Here is a 21,218-nt window from a genome sequence, read left to right as displayed (position 1 = left end):
TGTCCTGTAAATAATTCTTCCTTTTCAATAAAATCAATCATATGTAATTTTTCAATTGAGTTTTCATTTGAAGAAGTAATTTGTATATTTTTAGCATTACTTGAATCATCACAGTTATTTTTTTTTGTATCTGAAAAATAAAATGAATTAAATCAAATTACAATATTTAACAAAAATCTTATAGACATTCAAAATATACCTGTTTTCTTAGAATGAATTTCATCAACTGATATTTTTCTTTTTTTAGATATCATCTTGTTTAAACTGTTGTTAATATCAATGTTCACTCTGTCAACTTGCTGTTGTTGTTGTTGATTTGGTTGATCATAATTATTATCATAACCTGAGTCACGAGTGGCTTCTGCTGTTACAATTTTTATTGATCCAACTTTTGACTTTTCAACTACAACTTTGTGTTCATTGGATTTTATAAGTTTATTCATAATTATCTTCATGGCGTCATACATGTCATGACCATAATTTAATGACAACGTTGAACATATATTGATCTCACGTTCACTGAGATAATATTCTTTTTTTTTAAAAGTTCCCAACAAGCATTAAATGAGTCAGTAAACAATTGTTGATCAATCTCTTTAAACTGATGTTTTTTAATTTGTTCTATCTTATTGACGTTATATTTTAAACTCGTTTTTGAAGTTATGCAGTTTTTGATTGTTGTATTTTCAATGATTACAATTTTTTCATTATTATTATATACTTGAAGGATAATTATTAATTAATAATGAAACACATGGAATTAATAAGGGGAAACCGGCCAGAGAATGTAGCGACAGTTTTCATGTAAACAAAACCATAAACACAGATATAAATAATAAATATAGGTATTTTTATTCGACCACGACAATTATACATTTAATTATTTGAAAAATTCGATTATATTTTTTTTATATTTTTAATTTCACATGAAGCAAGTTTTTTACATTCCTGCAATTATTTTTCAAATATTTATGCCACATCACATACCAGTAATAAAAAAATAATCAAAATATTTTGATACAGTTTGGTACATTTTTTTCATAAAAAACCAAGTTATACCTATCATTTTTTAGATTTATGAATAATTTTGTTTATTAGATTTACTGTTGCTGAAATTATTGATCAAAATTTTTCAAATACTAAAGACACGACGTAAAAATAATTAGTGAGTCATTAGGTTTTCAACATTATCAGCTTCTTAGTTCGTATTTAGTCTCCAAATTTGAGCTCTGTTGAATCTGTCTTTCCTTAAACTTGTATCTTTATCTTCATCATTATCTTGATATCTTACTGAAGAAGAATTAAATTTTTCAGGAACTTTTGATCCAGTGGCCTTTTTCTTATCAAAATCATTAACAGCGTGATTCCAGTAGTAGAGCTGATTCATAGTTTCAAGATTATTACAACCACTTTTTTCTCTGAGCATTTCCAAACTCCAATGTGGATTTTTATTTGCAAGACTAACAACTTTAACTTTTATATTATGAGGAACTCTTGAGTATGAAAATGATTTTTTTTTTTTGAAGTTACAATTAATTTTTAAATTATCTGGTTTACCCGTAATTTCATAGTTTTTTTTTAACTTTGATAACCAGCTGATACTTGCTGAAAAATTTACAGGTTTAAATATTTTTTTTGCTTCAAGTGCCCATGTTTTAATATTTTCATTTGTAATTATTTCTCCTTTTTTTTGGTTCTCAATGCACTTATTTATGATCCAGTTATTTACATAAATCATTTTTTCACGATAAGATCCTCCTCGTTCAATCTGATTTTTCCACACTTTAATTTGACACCGGTCTCTAATATTTTTACATCCACTGTGTTCTCTTAACAAATCTAATGACCAATTTGGATGTTCCCGTGCCAATTCAACTACACGTGTTTTTTCTTCAAAAGAAATTGCATCATAAGCCTTAATTTTATCTTCAAGATTTTCATTTTGATTTAGGCTATTATCACCAACGTCATTAAAATGATCATCATCAATATCATTTTTATCAAGGTCATTTTTGTCTGAGGTAGAGCTTAGTTCATCGTTATTTTCTGTACAAAAACTATATTTTTTAGGAACAAGTAATCTAGTACGAATTCTTGTGTTATTTTGATGATCAACATTTTCAATGACTCGTCCTATTGAGTGATCATTCGAGTTATTCATATTATCGACATCAATTAAATCATCTGTACTTGACAAAATTTCATCCTTGATGGTTATACTTTCATTCATAAATAACTCTTCTTCCTTTTCAATAGAATCATCCATATGTAATTTTGTAATTGAGTTCCTATTAGAAGCAATGTGTATATTTTCATCATTACTTGAATCATCACAGATATTTTTTTTGTAATCTGAAAAATAAAATAAATTGAATCAAATGACAATTTAATAAAAATCTTGACATTATTTAAAACATACCTGCTTTGAACATCTTCTTGGAATGAATTTCATCAATAGATTTTTTTCTTTTTTTTGATATCATGTTGTCTTGATTATGAACTTTGTCAACATGTTGTTGTTGATCCAATTGATCACAATTATCATCATAACCTGAATTACGAGTGGCTTCTGTTGTAACAATTTTTATTGATTTAACTTTTGATTTCTCAACTGTAACTTGGTGTTCATTGGATTTTATGATTTTGTCCATAATTATCTTCATAGCATCATACATGTCTTGACCATAATTCAATGACAACTTTGAAAATATATTGGGCTCTCGTTCACTGAGATAATATTCTTTACTTTTCAAAAGTTCCCAACAAAAATTAAATGAATCAGTAAACAATTCTTGATTAGTTGTCTCAAGCTGATGTTTATCAAATTGTGCCATTTTATTAATGAATATATTTTGAATTAGTTATGTAGCTTCTTATTGTTGTTTGATACTTGAAAGATTTTTAATAATAAAACACTTGTAAGTTGGAACTGGTTGGAACTGATAATCAGCTGATATATAGAGAGAGAGTTTCCATGAAAACGATAAACAGACGTATAATTACGTATTTTCATTTGACCACAATAATTGTATTGATATCTAAATATTCAAAAAATTAGTTAATTTATTTTTTTTTAATTCTTATTTTTACATGAAATAAGTTTTTTAATTTTTTGCAAACAATTATTTTCCAATACTTATGCCTCATCTCATAACTGTATAATAAAAAAAAAATTAACATATTTTGATACAGTTGAGATATTCACATTTTTTTCATAAAAAAAACCAAGTTATACTTATCATGTTTTAGATTTTTTAATAATTTTGTTTATTAGACTTACTGTTGCTGTGATTATTGATCAAAATTTTTTAAATTCTAAAGACACGACGACGATGACGATAATGATAATGATGAAAATCCAAAAAATCGTACGTAATGTCCAACACCACAATACTTAAATTAAAAATAATATCCGAGTTGTTTAATTATATTAATTGTTATTATTTTCAAACATTTTATATATTTTATTTTAATTAAACTTGTTATTAATAATTAATGAGAGTATTATTATTGAAAATAAAATATTCAAGACAATTGTTTTAAAAATTATATAAATTTATTAATAATAATAAGTTAAACAGTTATTTATAAAAATATCTTTGAAATTAGGTAACTAGAATCCGTAACTTATTTGTGTAATGGAATCCAATGATTAATCAACAATCATGAACGAAAAAAAACCAACTTGATAATGATCGATCCAGCCAGTGTAAATAATAAGTGAGTAATTAATTTTCAAACATTAACAGCTTCGTAATGCTCTAGATATTTAATCCTTAAATTTCTCCTTGTTTGCCTTTGTCTTCACTTGAACTTGTATTTTTATTTTTATATTTTACTGAAGTAGAATTAAATTTTTAGAAACAGTTTATCCAGTGGAAGAACTAGTGGTTCTTTTAAGATTTTTAACAATTTTTTTCCAATTGTAAAGTTGATTCATAGTTTTAAGATTATTACAGCCACTTTCTTCTCTGAGCATTTTCAAACCCCTATGTGGATTTTCGTTGAAAAAATATTTACAACTTTACGTTTGTTGTGATGAAGTACAATGATAGATCAATGATAATTATCAACTAGTAAAAATAATGAGTCAGTAATTAATTTCCCAACAATGTCAGCTTCGTAGTTTATATTTAATCTTAAAATTGGCCCTCGTTTGCATGTGTTTCCACTTGAACTTGTATTTTTATCTTCATCTTTATATTTTACCGATAGAATTAAATTATTTAGAAGCAGTTGATCCAGTGGAAAAATTAGTGGCCTTTTTCTTATTAAAATCTCTAACAGTTTGTTTCCAATAACGGAGTTGAGTGATGTTTTCAAGATTAACACCACTTTGTTCTCTTAACATGTCTAAACTCCAATGGGGATTTTCATATGCAAGATTAACAACTTTAAGTTTTATTTCATAGGGAACGTGAGTGGTCGATAAAGAGAGTGATTTTTTTTTTTGCATGTTACAATTAATTGTTAAATCATCTGCTTTACCAGTAATTTCATAATTTTTTTTAAAAACTGTTAACCACGACTTAGCGGCTGAAAATTTTACAGGTTTAAATATTTTTTTTGCTTCAAGTCCCCATGTTTGAATTTTTTCATTTGTAATTATTTTCCCTTTCTTTTGCTTTTCAATGCACTTATTTATAACCCAGTTGTTTACCAAGTTCATTTTCCGACGAAGAGTTCCTCCTCGTTCAATCTGTTTTTTCCACACTTCAACTTGACTGCGAGTTTTAATATTTTTACATCCACTGTGTTCTTTTAACATATTCAATGACCAACTTGGATTTTCGCTGGCCAATTTAACTACTCGTGTTTTTTCTTCAAAAGAAATTTCACTCGTTATTTTAATTTTACTATCAAGATTTTTATGTTGATTTAGGCTATTATCATCATCATCATCATCATCATCATAATCATAATCATCATCATTATCATCATCATCATAATCATCAACATCAATAATATCATCATCATCATCAAGGTCATTTTCGTCTGTGGTAGAGCTTAGTTCATCATCTTCTTCTGTATAAACACTATATTTTTTACGAGCAAGTGATCCAGTACGAATTCTTGTGTTTTTTTTAGGATCAACATTTTCAATGACTTTATTCGAGCCACTTTGATTATTATTACTGAATGAATTGGAAATTTCATTTGACTTTTTTTCTAGTCCAATCGAGTGATCACTCGACTTATTTATTTTATCGACATCAATTGAATCATCTGTAATTGACAAGATTTCATCTTCATTAGTTACACTTTCTTTTTCATTCGAAGAAGGAGTTTGTATATTTTTAGCAGTACTTGAATCATCACAGTTATTTTTTTTGTTATCTAAAAAATAAAATAAATTGAATCAAACTACAATTTAAGAAAATTATTAACGTCATTTGAAACATACCTTTTTTGAGTATCTTCTTGGAATGAATTTTATCAACTGATATTTTTCTTTTTTTTGATATCATCTCGTCTTGACTGTTTTCAATGTCAATGTTCACTTGGTCAACTTGTTTTTGTTGTTGTTGTTGATCCAATTGATCATAATTATCATCATAACCTGTGTCACGAGTGGCTTCTTTTGTTACAATTTTTATTGATCCAACTTTTGACTTTTCAACTACAACTTTGTGTTCATTGGATTTTATAATTTTATTCATAATTATCTTCATGGCGTCATACATGTCTTGACCATAATTCAATGACAACCTTGAAAATATATTGGTTTCACGTTCACAGAGATAATAATCTTTACTTTTCAAGAGTTCCCAACAAAAATTGAACGAGTCAGTAAACAACTGTTGATCAGTTTTCTCAAGCTGATTTTTATCAAATTGTTCCATTTTATTAATAAATATAATTTCAATTTTGTTTTTTTAATCTATGAAGTTTCTGGTTGTTGTATTCGCAATGTTTACAATGTTTTTATTGATGTTATATACTTGAAGAATTTTCAATCAATGGAATTGAATGGAATACATTGGAACGCATTGGAAATTGGAATACATGAAATTGCATGAAACTACATAAATAATAAGCTTAATGAGTAGAAACCGGCCATAAAGTGCCGCGACATTATTCATGTAAACCATGAACAGACTTATAATGACGAAATTTCATTTGACCACAACGATCGTACATTTAATTGCATTTAATTATAATAAAAATATAATCAGGCATTTTTATTTGACTACAACAATCGTACATCTATTATTCAAAAAATTAGATTATTTTTTACATTTTTATATTTTCACATGAAATAAGTGCCACATTCCAAAACTGTAATGAAAAATTAATTAACATTTTGATACAGTCAAATTATTTAAATTTTTTTTATAAAAAACATAAGGATTCATCATTTTTTAAATTTAATAATATTATTAAATTATTTTTTTTTAGATTTACCATAGCTGACATGTATTGATCGATTGTATTATTATTTTCAATCAGTTTATATGTTTTATTTTAATTAAATTTGTTATTAATAAATAATAATCAATAAACGTATAAGATTCAATTAATGGTTTTAAGAATTATATAAATTTATTGATAATAGTTAGTTAAATATTCATTTATAAAAGTATTTTTCAAATTAGGTAACTAAAATTTGTTACTTCTGTTGTGACCAATTCCAATGATTTATTAACGATCATTATCAACCATCACATAGCTGTAGTAAAAAAATAATTAACATTTTGATATAGTTGAATGAATCATTTAGAAATAGTTCGACTCATCTACACTCATCTTATTATTCTAAAAAAATATTAATTTGAGATTATTTAATTTATCAAATAACATTGAGAACATTAAATTTAGAAAATAATAGAATAATTAAATAAACAAATAAAAGTTTTTTAAATATTCCATTATTAACTTGATTTATCAGGTAAATAATGTAATAAATATTCAAATTATTTTTTTAGAAAATCTATGAAAATGTATATTTTCTTTGAATAATCATTTACAAAAAATATTACTTCATGATAATCCATGACATTGTGATTGTGATAAATTGAAATCAATTTATAATTATTCAAAGAGTTCCGAAAAACAATAACATCAAATTTGATTTGTCAAAGTCCAACTAATGTATCTAGTTAGTCATGGACAACAGCATATTATACTGATTGGTCATATGATGGTAATGATTCAAGATACAATGATAAAATATATCAGCTAGTTTCAATGGAATTATTTATATGTGTATTGTTGAGAATAAGAAAAGCTGAAAGAGCTGAAGCTAGAGTAAAATTATTACTTAATAACTACAAATTTTTGTCTATCAATATAAAGTTTCATTGTTCTTTTTTTTTCTTTTTTTGTCTCGCATAGAACATTAGAAATTGCATCAAGACGTCAAGAACATCAGCCAGGAATTCATCTTGCTGAAATAATTTTACCACCAACTTATGAAGAAGCGTTCAACTACCAAGATATATTCGTTAATTGGATCATCCAGTCCAGACTATCGAAATTATAATACATAGACATTATATAGCAACGGCAGACTCTTGCCACCTATGAATTTTTTTCAAAAAAAATATTTCTATAAATTTTTATTATATATAGAAAAAAAAAAATATCTAATTATTACAAGTATACTGCATAAAAAAAAATATATATGAAAATAAATCCACGTAGTAGTATTTTTAAGAAAAGAAAAAAAAAAAAATAATAAAAAAAAAAATTACTTGTTGACTCTTAAACTCAGATAATACTGGAAATAAAAATATGTCCCAACAGACTCATTAAAAAAAAAAACTGTTTATAAAAAAAAAAAAAAAAACGACACAAAAATGAATTAATTAGTAGTATTAATTAACCAAATTGACTAATTAATTTAATAATGATAATAAATTAATTGAACAGGAAAAAAAAAACAACAATGTTATGTGAATGTAAATATAATAATAGAAAGTACCGTCTATAATTAAAATCGTCATAAGCAATAGTTATAATAATGTCATTAAACTTATATAGATAAATAATAAATTAATAAATTTATAAATGCGGCATGCGCACATAGATATATTATAATTATTAGGTATACACTGATATATATTGTTTAAAAAAAAAAACAAACAAATTAACAATTAAAAGTTATTATTAACTCGGTTTATTTGTTGCATTTTTTATACTCAGCACAAGAGTTTTATTTCAATTCAGTTTTAATCATCAATGATAATTTATTTAAAAAAAAACAAAAAATTTTAATTCTAAACTTTGATATGTATAAATTATAATAATATAATTAATATTCGTCACTGTCATATGACGACGACGACGATGCTGACGATGATGATGATGATGATGATAATCGAGGAAATCGTAAATGTCCAACACTACCATACTTAAATTAAAAATAATATCCAAGTTGATAATGATATTAATGGTTATTATTTTCAAACAGCTTATATATTTTATTTTAATTAATTGCGTTGTTAATAATAAATATGAGTATAATAAATAATTGATATAGAAAAATAAAGTGAAAATTAAATATTCAAGACGATTGTTCTAATAATTATATATGACTTTATTGATAATAATTACTTAAAAATTTATTTATAAAAGTATCTTTTAAATTAGGTAACTTTTGTTGTAATGAAATCCAATAATTACTCAACGATCATTATCAACCAGTGAAAATAATGGTCAGTAATTTGCCCTCATTTGCTTTGTCTCCACTTGAACTTGTATTTTTATTTTCATTATATGATATTATATTCGTATTGCACTGAAGCAGAATTAAATTTTTCAATGAAAAGACCAGTGGCTTTTTTCTCGTTGAAATTTTAAACAACTTTCTTCCAATTGTAGAGTTCTCTTAGTCTTTTCAAATTCTAATGTGGATTTACATTTGCAAGATTAACGACTTTAACTTTTAGTTCATAGAAACGTAAATGTTTGATGAAGATTATGATTTGTTTTTTTGCAAGTTACAATTAATCTTTAGATTAGTTGGTTCACCAGTAATTTCATGTTTTTTTTTAAATTTTGATAACCAGCCATCACTTGCTGTGAATTTAATAGGTTTACAATTTTTTTTTGCTTCAAGTCCCCATGTTCTAATTTTTTTGTTTGTAATTACTTCTCCTTTTTTTTGGTTCTCGATGCACTTATTTAAAACCCAGTTATTTACAAAGTTCATTTTTTCACGACGAGATCCTCCTTGTTCAATATGATTTTTCCACACTTCAACTTGACGGCGATCTTTAATATTTTCACATCCACTTTGTTCTCTTAACAAATCTAATGACCAATTGGGATTTTCTATTGCCAATTTGACTACACGCGTTTTTTCTTCAAAAGAAATTGAATCATAAACCTTAACTTCATCTTTAAGACTTTTATTTTGATTTAGGCTATTATCATCAACATCATCATCATCATCATCAACAACATCAATATCATTATCATCAAGGTCATATTTGTCTGCGGTAGAGCTTAGTTCATCATCATCAACAAGTGATCCAGTACGAATTCTTATGTTCTTTTGATAATCAACATTTTCAATGACTTCATTCGAGTAACTTTGATTATTATTATTAAATGAATTGGAAATGTTATTTGACTTTATTGTGAGTCCAATTGACTGATTGTCCGAGTTGTGTCTTTCATTAACATCAATCGAATCTTCTGTGACTGACAACATTTCATCTTTGTTCCCATTTGAAGGAGTAATTTGTATATTTTTAGCATTACTTGAATCATCACAGCTATTTTTTTTGTTATCTGAAAAATAAAATAAATTGGATTAAATGACAATTTAATAAAAATCTTAAAAACATTCAATATGTACCTGCTTTAAACATCTTCTTGGAATGAACTTCACCAACTGATATTTTTTTTTTTTTCGATATCATTTTGTCTTGACTGCTAACTTTGTCAACTTGTTGTTGTTGCTGTTGTTGATTCAATTGATTATAATTATTATTATAACCTGAATCACGAGTGGCTTCTGTTGTTACAATTTTTTTTGATCCAACTTTTGACTTTTCAACTACAACTTTGTGTTCATTAGATTTTATAATTTTGTTCATAATTATCATCATGGCGTCATACATGTCTTGCCCATAATTTAATGACAACCTTGAAAATATATTGGTCTCACGTTCACAGAGATAATATTTTTTACTTTTCAAAAGTTCCCAACAAAAATTAAATGAGTCAGTAAACAATTGTTGATCAATCTTCTTAAACTGATGTTTATCCAATTGTGCCATTTTATTAATAAATATAATTTCAATTTTATTATTTTAATCTATGTAATTTCTGATTGTTGTATTCACAATGTTTACAATGTTTTTATTAGTGTTTTATACTTGAACTATAATTAATAAAACACATGGAATTAATAAGGAGAAACCGGCCAAAAAATGTAGCGACAGTTTTTATGTAAACCACGAATAGATATATAATCAGCAGGGATGGGCATGTATAAAACATAATGTTTTAAACTATGTTTAAAACTATGTTTAAAACATAGTTTAAAACATCCTTAGTTTTATCCATTTGTATAAAACATCTCCCTCTAGCGGCGAAACTTGGAACTATCATCAAAAGAAACCAAAATGAATTACTGCAATCCCGAAAAAGATCTCAGGAATTGATGTGACATATTCAGCACAAGCAGTAGCTAAGAAAAAAATGTAGCTAAGAAAAGGATGTAGCTAAGGAATTGATGTTGCTCAAAACATAATTTTTCTGGCCACATTAATCCCTTAGCTCCATCTTTTTCTTGGCTATTGCTTGTCCTTAGTCATTTATTTATTTAATAAATAAAATACATGTTATTTTATTTGTAAAAAATAAAAATGTCCAAGGAAAAGCAGTAGCTAAAGAAAGGATGTGGCTAAGGAATTAATGTTGCTTAAAGCATAATTTTTCGGCAACCGTAATTCCTTAGCTACATCTTTTCCTTAGCCACTGCTTGTCTTTGGGATTTCTATTGATTTAATAAATAAAATACATGTTATTTTATTTTCAAAAAATAAAAATGTCCAAGGAAAAGCAGTAGCTAAGGGAAAAAAGTAGCTAAAGAATTAATGTTGCTTAAAACATAATTTTTCTGGCCACATTAATTCCTTAGCTACTGCTTTTCCTTGGACATTTTCATTTTTTTAAAACAAATAACATGTATTTTATTTGTTAAATAAATAAATGACTTAGAACAAGCAGTAGCTGAGGAAAAGATGTAGCTAAAAAAAATTATATGGTCAAAATTTGAGTTACTGAGAGATCACGTGGGTTTTATCCGTTTTATCCTGTTTTAAACGTTTTATCCATGGATAATTGTAAACAACTCGAAAACTCACAATATGCCCATCCCTGTACAAGGCTGTGTTTACGGACTGAATCGCTGCGATCGATTACAATACTCGTTCAAGTCTTGTACGAGCGTGGTTACAACACTGAAATATAATAAAACTGGAAGGTGAACTCCTATGCTTAGCCAATGCACGGAGTGTCGCTAGAGATAGCAATATATTGGTTGGTATGCCCTCTCACTCACGCATGCGCACAACATTTCCTGTACAGTCAACGTCAAAACAAACTAGTACTACACGGTATAAAAGTTACATGATATTTCAGTAGTCTCAACCAATTATAGTTGACGTGACTGTACCGGCAAGGACAACATCCCAACCATTGAGTTTCTCTCTTGGCGACACGAAGTTCGGCTTCCAGTTATTATATTTCAGTGGGTTACAAGGCTCGTACAATGTATGTACAACGATGGTTTTTGATTTCGTTTATCGCTCCCGTGTATTCTGCTTGTACGAGCAATGTACAAGCCATGTATACAATGCTTGTACAAGACTCGCACAAGACTCGTTGAAAGTTACAAGCATTGTACAACTCTCACACAAGGGTTGTAAGCAATGCTTGTACAATACTCGTACAATACCGGAATAAAAGCGGCGTCCAACGGTTCTCAACCTACCTACAATATTGCGTTTACTTATAAAAGACGGTTTTAAAGGCTTTTTTTGATATTTACTATATTTAAGCGTCAATATTTTTATTTAAATAAATAAAAACAAAATTGCTTTGATTTTTTAGTATGAAATAGAAAAAGATGTAGCTCTAAGGAATGACCTTGGGATTTTTATTTTTTTAATAAATAAAATACTTGGGATTTTTATTTTTTTAATAAATAAAATACATGGAATTTTATTTTTGAAAAATAAAAATCTCCAAGGAAAAGCAGTAGCTAAAGAAAAGATGTAGATAAGGAATCAATGTAGCGTTTTAAGGGGGGCCAGGGGGACGGAAACTTTAATTATTTTTCTACTAACTTTAAAATGAAAATTAGAGACTGAAAACATTTTCTAAATTAAGGGTCAACTGATTGAAAGCTAAAAAAAAAATATCGACCCTTATCATAGCGTTTTAGGGGATAAAAGGGGGTAAAAACGTGGATTCTAGACAATTCAAGTTTTTTTTCTATCTTAAAATGAAAATTGGGGCATGAAAATAACATGTAAATTAAAAATGAACTAATTAAATGCTAAAAAAAAAATATTGACCCCCAACATAGCGTATTAGGGGAGGTCAGGGGGGACGAAAACTTTGATTATTTTTTTTACTAACTTTAAAATGAAAATTGGGGCATAAAAATATTATGTAAATTGAATGTTAACTAATTAAATGCTATAAAAAAAATATCAACTCCCAACATACCGTTTTAGGGGGGGGGGGGCAGGGGGGATGGAAACTTTGATTATTTACAAGTGATCCAGTACGAATTCTTGTGTTTCTTTGATATTCAACATTTTCAATGACTTGATTCGAGCAACTTCGATTATTATTATAAAATGAATTGGAAATTTCATTTGACTTCATTTTCAGTCCAATTGACTAATTGTCCGAGTTGTGTATTTTATTAACATCAATCGAATCATCTGTAACTGACAACATTTCATCTTTAATTTGAACATAATTATCATCATTACCTGAGCCGCCAGTAACTTCTGCTGTTAAAATTTGTATTGATGCAATTTTGTGTTTATTGGAATTTATAATTTTCTTCATAAATATCACCATAGCCTCATACATGTCATGACCATAATTTAATGACATCGTTGAAAATATATTGGTTTCACGTTCACAGAGATAATATTCTTTACTTTTTAAAAGTTCCCAACAAATATTAAGGTTGAATGTAAGTCCCATCGTCGAATAACTTTTTTGTGCCAAAGGGGCTCACCCCAGCCCATGCTTTTTTAAAATAAATTGGTGCCCCCTATGCCTAAAATCTGTGTCCATTACTATCACATCTGTAATAGTATGAGTGTACCCGGCTTACACGAACACACACAGCTACGACTGCAGCAGTAAAGTGAAGTAAATTTCGGAGTTTATTAATCATTTGCGATTGAATATCTTCTGAAAAACACGGTCGAAATTGATGATTTTTTTTTTTAAATTTTCGTAATTAAAAAAACTACAAATCTAAATCAAATTTAGTAATTTCGAGTAGAGGGGTTTTTAGATACAGATCAAAACGTGGGTTTTTCCGTTTACGGCCGTGTTAAATCGGTCAAGTTTATTTCACGGTCGAAAAATTTGAAAAAAATTCTATAAAATAGACAAAAGTTCTAGCTAGCGATTAAAAAAAAAATTAGCGAAATCGAGTAGAGGGAATTCGTATTTACATTCAACCTTAAATGAGTCAGTAAACAATTTTTAATCAATCTCCTTAAACTGATGTTTATCAAATTGTTTCATCTTATTGATGATATATTTTGAACTCGTTTTTTGAAGTTATGTAGTTTTCGATCGTTGTATTTTTAATCTTTACAATGTTTTTATTATTGTTATAGGTATACTTGAACGATAATTACCAAATGAAACACATGGAATTGATAAGGAGAAAACGGCCAAAGATTGTAGCGACAATTTTCATGTAAACCATGAACACAGATATAAATAGGCATTTTTATTTGACCACACAATTGTACATTTAATTATTTAAAAAATTAAATTATTTTTTTTTATATTTTTATTTTTACCCTGGTGGAAAAAATATCCCGCCATATCCCGCCAATATCCCGTAATTGACCCATTAGCGGGTTATGTATCCCGTCAATATCCCGCAACAACATATTGGTGGGTTATTTATCCCGCTGACATCTCGCCACAAAATATTGTCAGATTATGTATCCCACCAACAACCCGCCAATATGCTGTCACAAAACACTCTGAAAACACTGGCATATACATATCCCGGGTAAAAATATTTATCTACCATTACTCCCGCTGTCTCCGCATTACGTTGTTTTTGGCCCATTTCCGGAGAAATTATTCCGGCATGAGATTGATGGCGGAGAAAATATTCCAGCCTAAAAGTAGTGGTGGATTAATTCTTTCGACATTAATCTCATGCCGGAGTAATTACTCCGCCATCAATCTCATGCCGGAGTAATTTCTCCGGAAATGGGCCAAAAACGGAGTAATGCCGGAGAAAGCCGGAGTAATGGCGGAGAAATATTTCTACCAGGGATTGATGGCAGAGAAATTACTTCGGCATGAGATTGGTGGCGCAGAAATGACTCCGGCATGAGGTTGATAGCAAAGAAATGACTCCGGCATTAAATTGATGGTGGAGAAATTACTTTGGCATGGAATCGATGGCGGAGAAAATATTATATTATTATTAATAAATTATCCATTTGACTATTTTTTAGCCGACAAACTAGGAGTATTTTTATCGGTTCAACATTCTTATGATATGAAAATCTATTCTTTGTGTTCGTTTAGTTCATGGGAAACCACCTACAAACTACCTCGCACATACACATGCTTTATCGAAAAAAAAAAAATTGTCAAGTTCACCCACACATTTATAATCCAAAGCATTTTTGATCACTGCCACTGTACACTCGAACATCGAACATGTACAGGAGTAGTGATGGTAAGCAGTGGAGATGGTAACTGGTGTTTCTGGCAGTTGTCCGCCGTGAAAGGAACCCTATATAGATGGTGAGTAGGTTGCAAAAAACCTGAACAGAACCATATATTAGAAAAATACGTTCAATGGTAGTCCTCGAGACCCAGAACACGTTGCATCTATTGGCTTCCGTTTTAATGACCTGCCGTCCACAGGTAAGCCAGGTAAAAATTTGATAATTCGAACAACTCTTCCGCACATAATTTTTTATCAAGTACTTTTAATTTTATTGTATTAGCTTAATTTTAAAATGGCTGCCTTATCAACTACCATCCGGCCGAGATATTAATTTGTAAAAATTGAAAAAAACATGAATTTTAAATCACGTTATAAATGGCAGCCAAGCTAGGTTATTTTTTTTCAATGTATTTTAAATATAAAAAAAACTTGGCTGCCAAAAAAATAATTGTTAAAGTGGTTAAAAGAATTATTAAAAATTAAATTATAAAATTTAAATTGTAGAGTAATGCGGTGGCTGAGCGGTATGGGGATTACAGAGTGGCACGAGAATAATAGAGTGGTGGGGAGTTTGGCAGTCAGCTTGGAGTTTATATTAGAAAAAGAAAACTATAGAGAAAAGAAAGATACAAAACTCCCCACCACTCTATTATTTTCCCCGCATTACTCTACAATTCAATTAATTTTTTATTAATTTTTTTAACCACTTTAACAATTATTTTTATGGCAGCCAAGTTTTTTTTATATTTAAAATATATTGAAAAAAAATAACCTAGCTCGGCTGCCACTTATAACGGGTTTTAAAATTAATGTTTTTTTCAATTTTCAAAAATTAATATCTCGGCCGGATGGTAATTGATAAGGCAGCCATTTTAAAATTAAGCTAATACAATAAAATTAAAAGTACTTGATAAAAAATTATGTGCGGAAGAGTTGGAATTAGAATTATCACTTTTACCTGCAACCATTAAAGGACGGCAGGATGCGACAAATATCATGTCTGATCAAACATATTTTGGCAGGTTTTTGCAACCTACTCACGGACTAATAATAATCCGTAGCAGCAACGTAGATTTTTTTTATACATTATTATCTTGTTAAGAAAAAAAGTTGTAGTGTTGTGTGTTAGTGTATAAGGCAATATAAAAAACATATACATAAACAAATAAAACAAGGAAAAAAGTAATATTGTGCCCAGGGCTCAGATTGAAACACTCAGAATAAATAAATTTTGCTTGGATAAATTTGTGGTTAAGCGTAACGGCAGCAGCCGACTAATCAAAGGACGACAGTCTATCCGATTGCAGGTTTGATTGATGAATTGAAAAATAAAAACTTACAAGTAAGTACAAAAGTTATTTTTTTTTTATTTGTTGAATATTACCAAAGTTTTTTTTGTTTGAAAAACAAAAAACAACTCGATCTTAGGGCTTCATGCGGTACCGAGACTAGTCTCGGTCTCGCATGCGTCGTCTCGCGAGACGCGAGACCGAGACCGAGACCGAGACCGAGACTATCGTCTGAAAGTCTCGCTAGTCTCGCGAGACTCTGAAAATTTTAAATAATATTTTTTTTTTTTTTTTTCCCTCTTACCGTATCGAATCATATTTAAAAAAAGGACTGTTATATTCCTGCACAGTAAGACACTGCACAGTAGGGCATTGACGCCAGAGTCACAAGATATTTACAAGCCTTATGTATCAATGAAAATTGTAAAGACTTAAGTTACGCCAATTATATTTTCCTCAACTGATATTTTTTGTATTTGATGTTTCAAAAGCAATGATTTACTTCTTGGAAAAAAAATACATATCGATGAAGTAAAAAAAAAAAAAAAAGAAAATATACTATTTGTTTATGGCATTTCTAAAGACTTTTCTCAGACTAATTTAAAAAACTTTGGTTTAGAATCGGAAGTTCAAGGTATTACAACTGATAACGCCTCTTCAAATATGACATTTGTTGAAGAACTAGAAAATGAGATGGAAAAAATAGGATACTCGATAAAAAACAAACGTCGTATATAAAAATAATTCTCGTCATAATTTTGTATGATTAATCAATTTTATTAATATTAAAATTAATAATCAATTTATTAATTAAAATAATTCAATATTTATTGCATTATTTTATATTTTATAATTTTAAAAAAATTAGGTAATACAATATTAATTGTTTTTATTTTACACGAATTTGATATACATGGTATTATTCAATCACTTTTTTTACTTTACTTGGACGAATAAATATTAGTATAAAAGCGAGACCCGGCGATACTTGCGAGACGAGACCGAGACCGAGACCGAGACCGAGACCGAGACCTAAAATCTTAAAATTGCGAGACCGAGACCGAGACCTGGTGCGAACGAGCGAGACCGATACCGAGACTCGTCGAATCTCGTCTCGTCTCGTACCGCATGAAGCCCTACTCGATCTGAGTCAGCAAGTGTTTGTAACAATGAGGTTACTACTGCGGTGGTTTTTTTTTTATTAATTTCATCATATCAGTTGACCGACAATTCGTTTAAAATGTAAATATGGTAAAAACTTAATTTTATTACAATTAATAAATGTATTTTTATTTTATAGCTGCGATTGAATTTAATCTAAAAACTTTCAACGATCAAATTGGCACTTGGTACTGAACGTACTCGTAGTAAGTTAATGCATTTTTTGACAGAGAAAATTTATGATGGAGTTGAAGTTTTATTGGCACTCACTGAACAACTAGGTACATTCACACCAGTCACCACTTGTGAGTCGACCTGATCATGTTTATTGTTTATTGGTAAGTGCTTGAAAAAAAAAAGATAACTATTTCAATTTACTTTTGACAATTTAACATTATTGATTAGGCTCTAGCTTGATTTATTAATCAAAAATAAATATAAGCAAACTTTAGATTATTTTTTCACATGTTTCAATGTAAAAACTATCATACTCACTTTAACATTAATTTAGTTTTTTTATCCTAAAGACAGTATTAGGTACAGTTATCAGAAGCTCAAAATAGAAGCAAGTTGTGGAAAAAAAAAAATATTTTGATCTTCTCAACTCTCAAGCATATCCTCTCACAGAAGGAACTGATCAAAAGCTAATATATCTTCTTGAACAATCATCTTTAGGTATGAATCTTCCATAAACTCGATAATACTTCATTTATAGCTTGTTATCATTAATTTTCATTGCATTTCGGAGGTTAACAAATCAAACGAGGTATCATCTAATAGAAAAAGCGAAACTAAAGTATCAGGTAAAATTACACATAAAAATAAAAAACGGTTTTCGTTTATTCATCTATAATTGTGCAGATGAGTAGAATTTGATACGCTTCAGTTTCCTGTTGTGCAGAAGGTGAACCAGGTCGTGCTGTGCCTGAATAATAATGACGATGAAGCAATTGTACAGGAGTTATTGTCAAAATCTTTTTAAAATGCTGGGGAATGTGCCGAGTCGATAACCAGATTTTTATGGAAGAGACTGGAAATTCAAGAGATATGTATTATTATAGAGATATTTAGTATTTCAATGTATCATTTTATAAAACATAATAATAAAATGTATACAAATATACTAAAAAATTACCGTGTAAATTGTCCTACGTTTTTCCTAAATGATCTATTGTTTCGTTGTTTGATATTTTCAGGGCCGGCAAGATATGTAACCCGCTAATAACTCACCAAGAATCATTGGTGGTTACAATATTTTGTGACGCGATATTTGCGGATTATATAACCCGCTAATAACCCGCAAAGAAATCATTGGCGGTTACGATATATTGTGGCGGGATATTGGCGGGATATATAACCCACCAAGAAAGCATTGGCGGTTACCATATATTGTGGTGGGATATTGGCGGGATATGTAACCCATCAAGAAAGCATTGGCGGTTACCATATATTGTGGCGGGATATTGGCGGGATATGTAACCCACCAAGAAAACATTGGCGGTTACTATATATTGTGGCGGGATATTGGTGGGATATGTAACCCACCAAGAAAGCATTGGCGGTTACTATATATTGTGGCGGGATATTGGCGGTTACCATATATTGTGGCGGGATATTGGCGGGATACATAACCCGCCAATGGGTCAATTACGGGATATGCCGGGATATTGGTGGGATATTGGCGGGATATTTTTTTGTATCCATAAAAGAAAATTTTTTTACATTTTCGCAGACAATAATTTTCCAATATTTATGCTAAATCACATAACTGTAATAAAAGATGTAACAAAAGACATATTTTGATACAGTTGATTTATTTACATTTTTTCTCATAAAAAACCAAGATATATTCATCATATCTTAATTTTAATAAGATTATTGTGTTTTAAATTTACTGTGACTGATGACAATCAAGAAAATTGTATATGTCTAACACCACAATATTTTTATTAAAAAAAATATTCAAGTTGTTAATTATATTAATTGTTGTTATATATTATATAATAATAATAATGAATAATAATAACTTATTATCTTCAAAAACTTTATACATTTTATTTTAATTAAATGTGTTATTATTAATTACTTACTTATTAATAATTGATAAGGGTATAATAATTAATGCATAGTAAAGAATACATATGAAAATTGAATGTTCAAGACGGTTGTTTCAAAAAATTATATAAATTTATCAATAATAATTAGTTGAACATTCATTTATGAAAGTATCTCAGAAATTAAATAACTAAAATTCGTTACTTTTGTTGTGATGAAATCAAATGATTAATCGACGATCATTGACAAAAAAAAAAAATAACTTGATAATGATTGATCCAGTCAGTAGAAACACTTAGTGAGTAATTAATTTTTCAACATTATCAACTATTTAATCTTCAAATTTCTCCTTTGAACTTGCATTTTCATCTTCATCATCTTTATATTTTACTGGAATAGAATTGAATTTTTAAATTTTCTATTTTTTTTAGCGGAAAGATTAGCGACCTTTTTCTTATTGAAATTACTAACATCCTGTTTCCAATGGTTAAGTTGCCAAATGTTTTTAAGATTATTACAACCACTTCGTTTTCTCAACATTTCCAAACTCCAATGTCGATTTTCATTTGCAAGCTTAACAACTTTGACTTTTATTTCATGGGGAACGTAAACTCTTGAGTATGAAAATGACTTTTTTTTTTGCAAGTTACAATTAATTTTTAGATTTTCTGGATTACCAGTAATTTCATGGTTTTTTTTAAACATCATTAACTAGACAGAACTTGCTGAAAATTTTGTTGGTTTAAATATTTTTTTTGCTTCGAGTCCCCATGTTTTAATATTTTTATTTGTAATTATTTCTCCGTTTTTTTGGTTTTTAATGCACTCATTTATAACCCAGTTATTTACACAATTCATCCTTTCACGGGGAGATCCTCCCTGTTTAATCTGTTTTTTCCACACTTCAACTTGACTGCGGCCATTAATATTTTTACATCCACTATTTTTTCTCAACATATTTAATGACCAAGTTGGATTTTCTATTGCCAATTTAACTACACGTGCTCTTTCTTGAAAAGAAATTTCATCTCCTACTTTAATTTTATTTTCAAGTTTTTCATTTTGATTTAGGTTATTATCATCATCATCATCATCATCATCATCATCATCATCATCATCAATATCAACATTATCATAATCATCATCAAGATAATTTGTGTCTTTGGGGTGCGTTCCGTAGGGGGACCGCGGTCCTTTTTGACCATAATCAGAGTGGATCCATAAAAATTAAAAATCTCCCTAGGAATCCCTAAAAAATAACCAGTCTCATGTATACTTTTTTTTACACCTTTCTATGTATGTATTGTTAATGTTGTGGATGTGGTGCTTACTGAATTTTGTACTGAATAAAATTATTAAAACAATAAATTTGTTAATAACAGTTAACAAAATGAAAAGAAAAATTCCACTTCAAACACATTATCTATTGACTGATGTAGGTAGTAATTGTTGTTTTTGTTGAAAATGAACAGCAACATCAGCCAGTTTAAGATCTTGAAAGATAACAAAAATATAAGTGCTGTCCTAACCTTACATTTGAGTTATGATAGGTTTTGAAGCATTAACTTTGAAAAAAAAATACAATTTACAGGCTAAATAATTGAGATAACAACAATATACACCTACTATTTTAATTGACAATTTTTTTTTTGATGCCAAATTATTTTTTTCTTTATAATACGTTAATCATATTTTTCGGTGTTTACGTTTGCTTATGTTTGTTTACGTTTTCTAATACATAGCAGTGCTGACACTACAACGAAATTAAATTCACCATGATAAACCACGCCTATTTT

At 28.6% G+C, this 21,218-nt stretch overlaps 1 protein-coding gene and 1 long non-coding RNA gene across 4 annotated transcripts; one reads left to right on the top strand and one right to left on the bottom strand.

The window, feature by feature from the left end:
* Nucleotides 1–8,551: 8,551 nt before the first annotated feature.
* LOC122851386 (DNA ligase 1-like) lies at nt 8,552–10,332 on the bottom strand. The gene is made up of 2 exons (XM_044150571.1): nt 9,806–10,332; nt 8,552–9,738 (listed from the first exon to the last, which is right to left on the bottom strand). The coding sequence occupies exons 1-2, from the start codon at nt 10,227–10,229 to the stop codon at nt 8,921–8,923; spliced, it is 1,242 nt and encodes a 413-aa protein (XP_044006506.1). The 5' UTR covers nt 10,230–10,332; the 3' UTR covers nt 8,552–8,920.
* Nucleotides 10,333–15,944: 5,612 nt separating this feature from the next.
* Nucleotides 15,945–18,404, top strand: LOC122851374. Of its 3 annotated transcripts, none has more exons than XR_006373682.1 (5): nt 15,945–16,259; nt 17,507–17,705; nt 17,895–18,042; nt 18,116–18,170; nt 18,269–18,404. It is a non-coding gene; the product is annotated as an uncharacterized LOC122851374 (long non-coding RNA). The 3 variants fall into 3 exon arrangements; XR_006373681.1 differs by having other exon boundaries at nt 18,229–18,404; XR_006373680.1 differs by having other exon boundaries at nt 18,116–18,404.
* Nucleotides 18,405–21,218: the final 2,814 nt, after the last annotated feature.

The sequence above is a fragment of the Aphidius gifuensis genome, linkage group LG1 (genome assembly GCF_014905175.1).
Source record: "Aphidius gifuensis isolate YNYX2018 linkage group LG1, ASM1490517v1, whole genome shotgun sequence".
Classification (NCBI taxonomy): Eukaryota; Metazoa; Arthropoda; class Insecta; order Hymenoptera; family Braconidae; genus Aphidius; species Aphidius gifuensis.
Note: the sequence above shows the minus strand (reverse complement) of the source record. Positions and strands in the feature narration are given on the sequence as shown.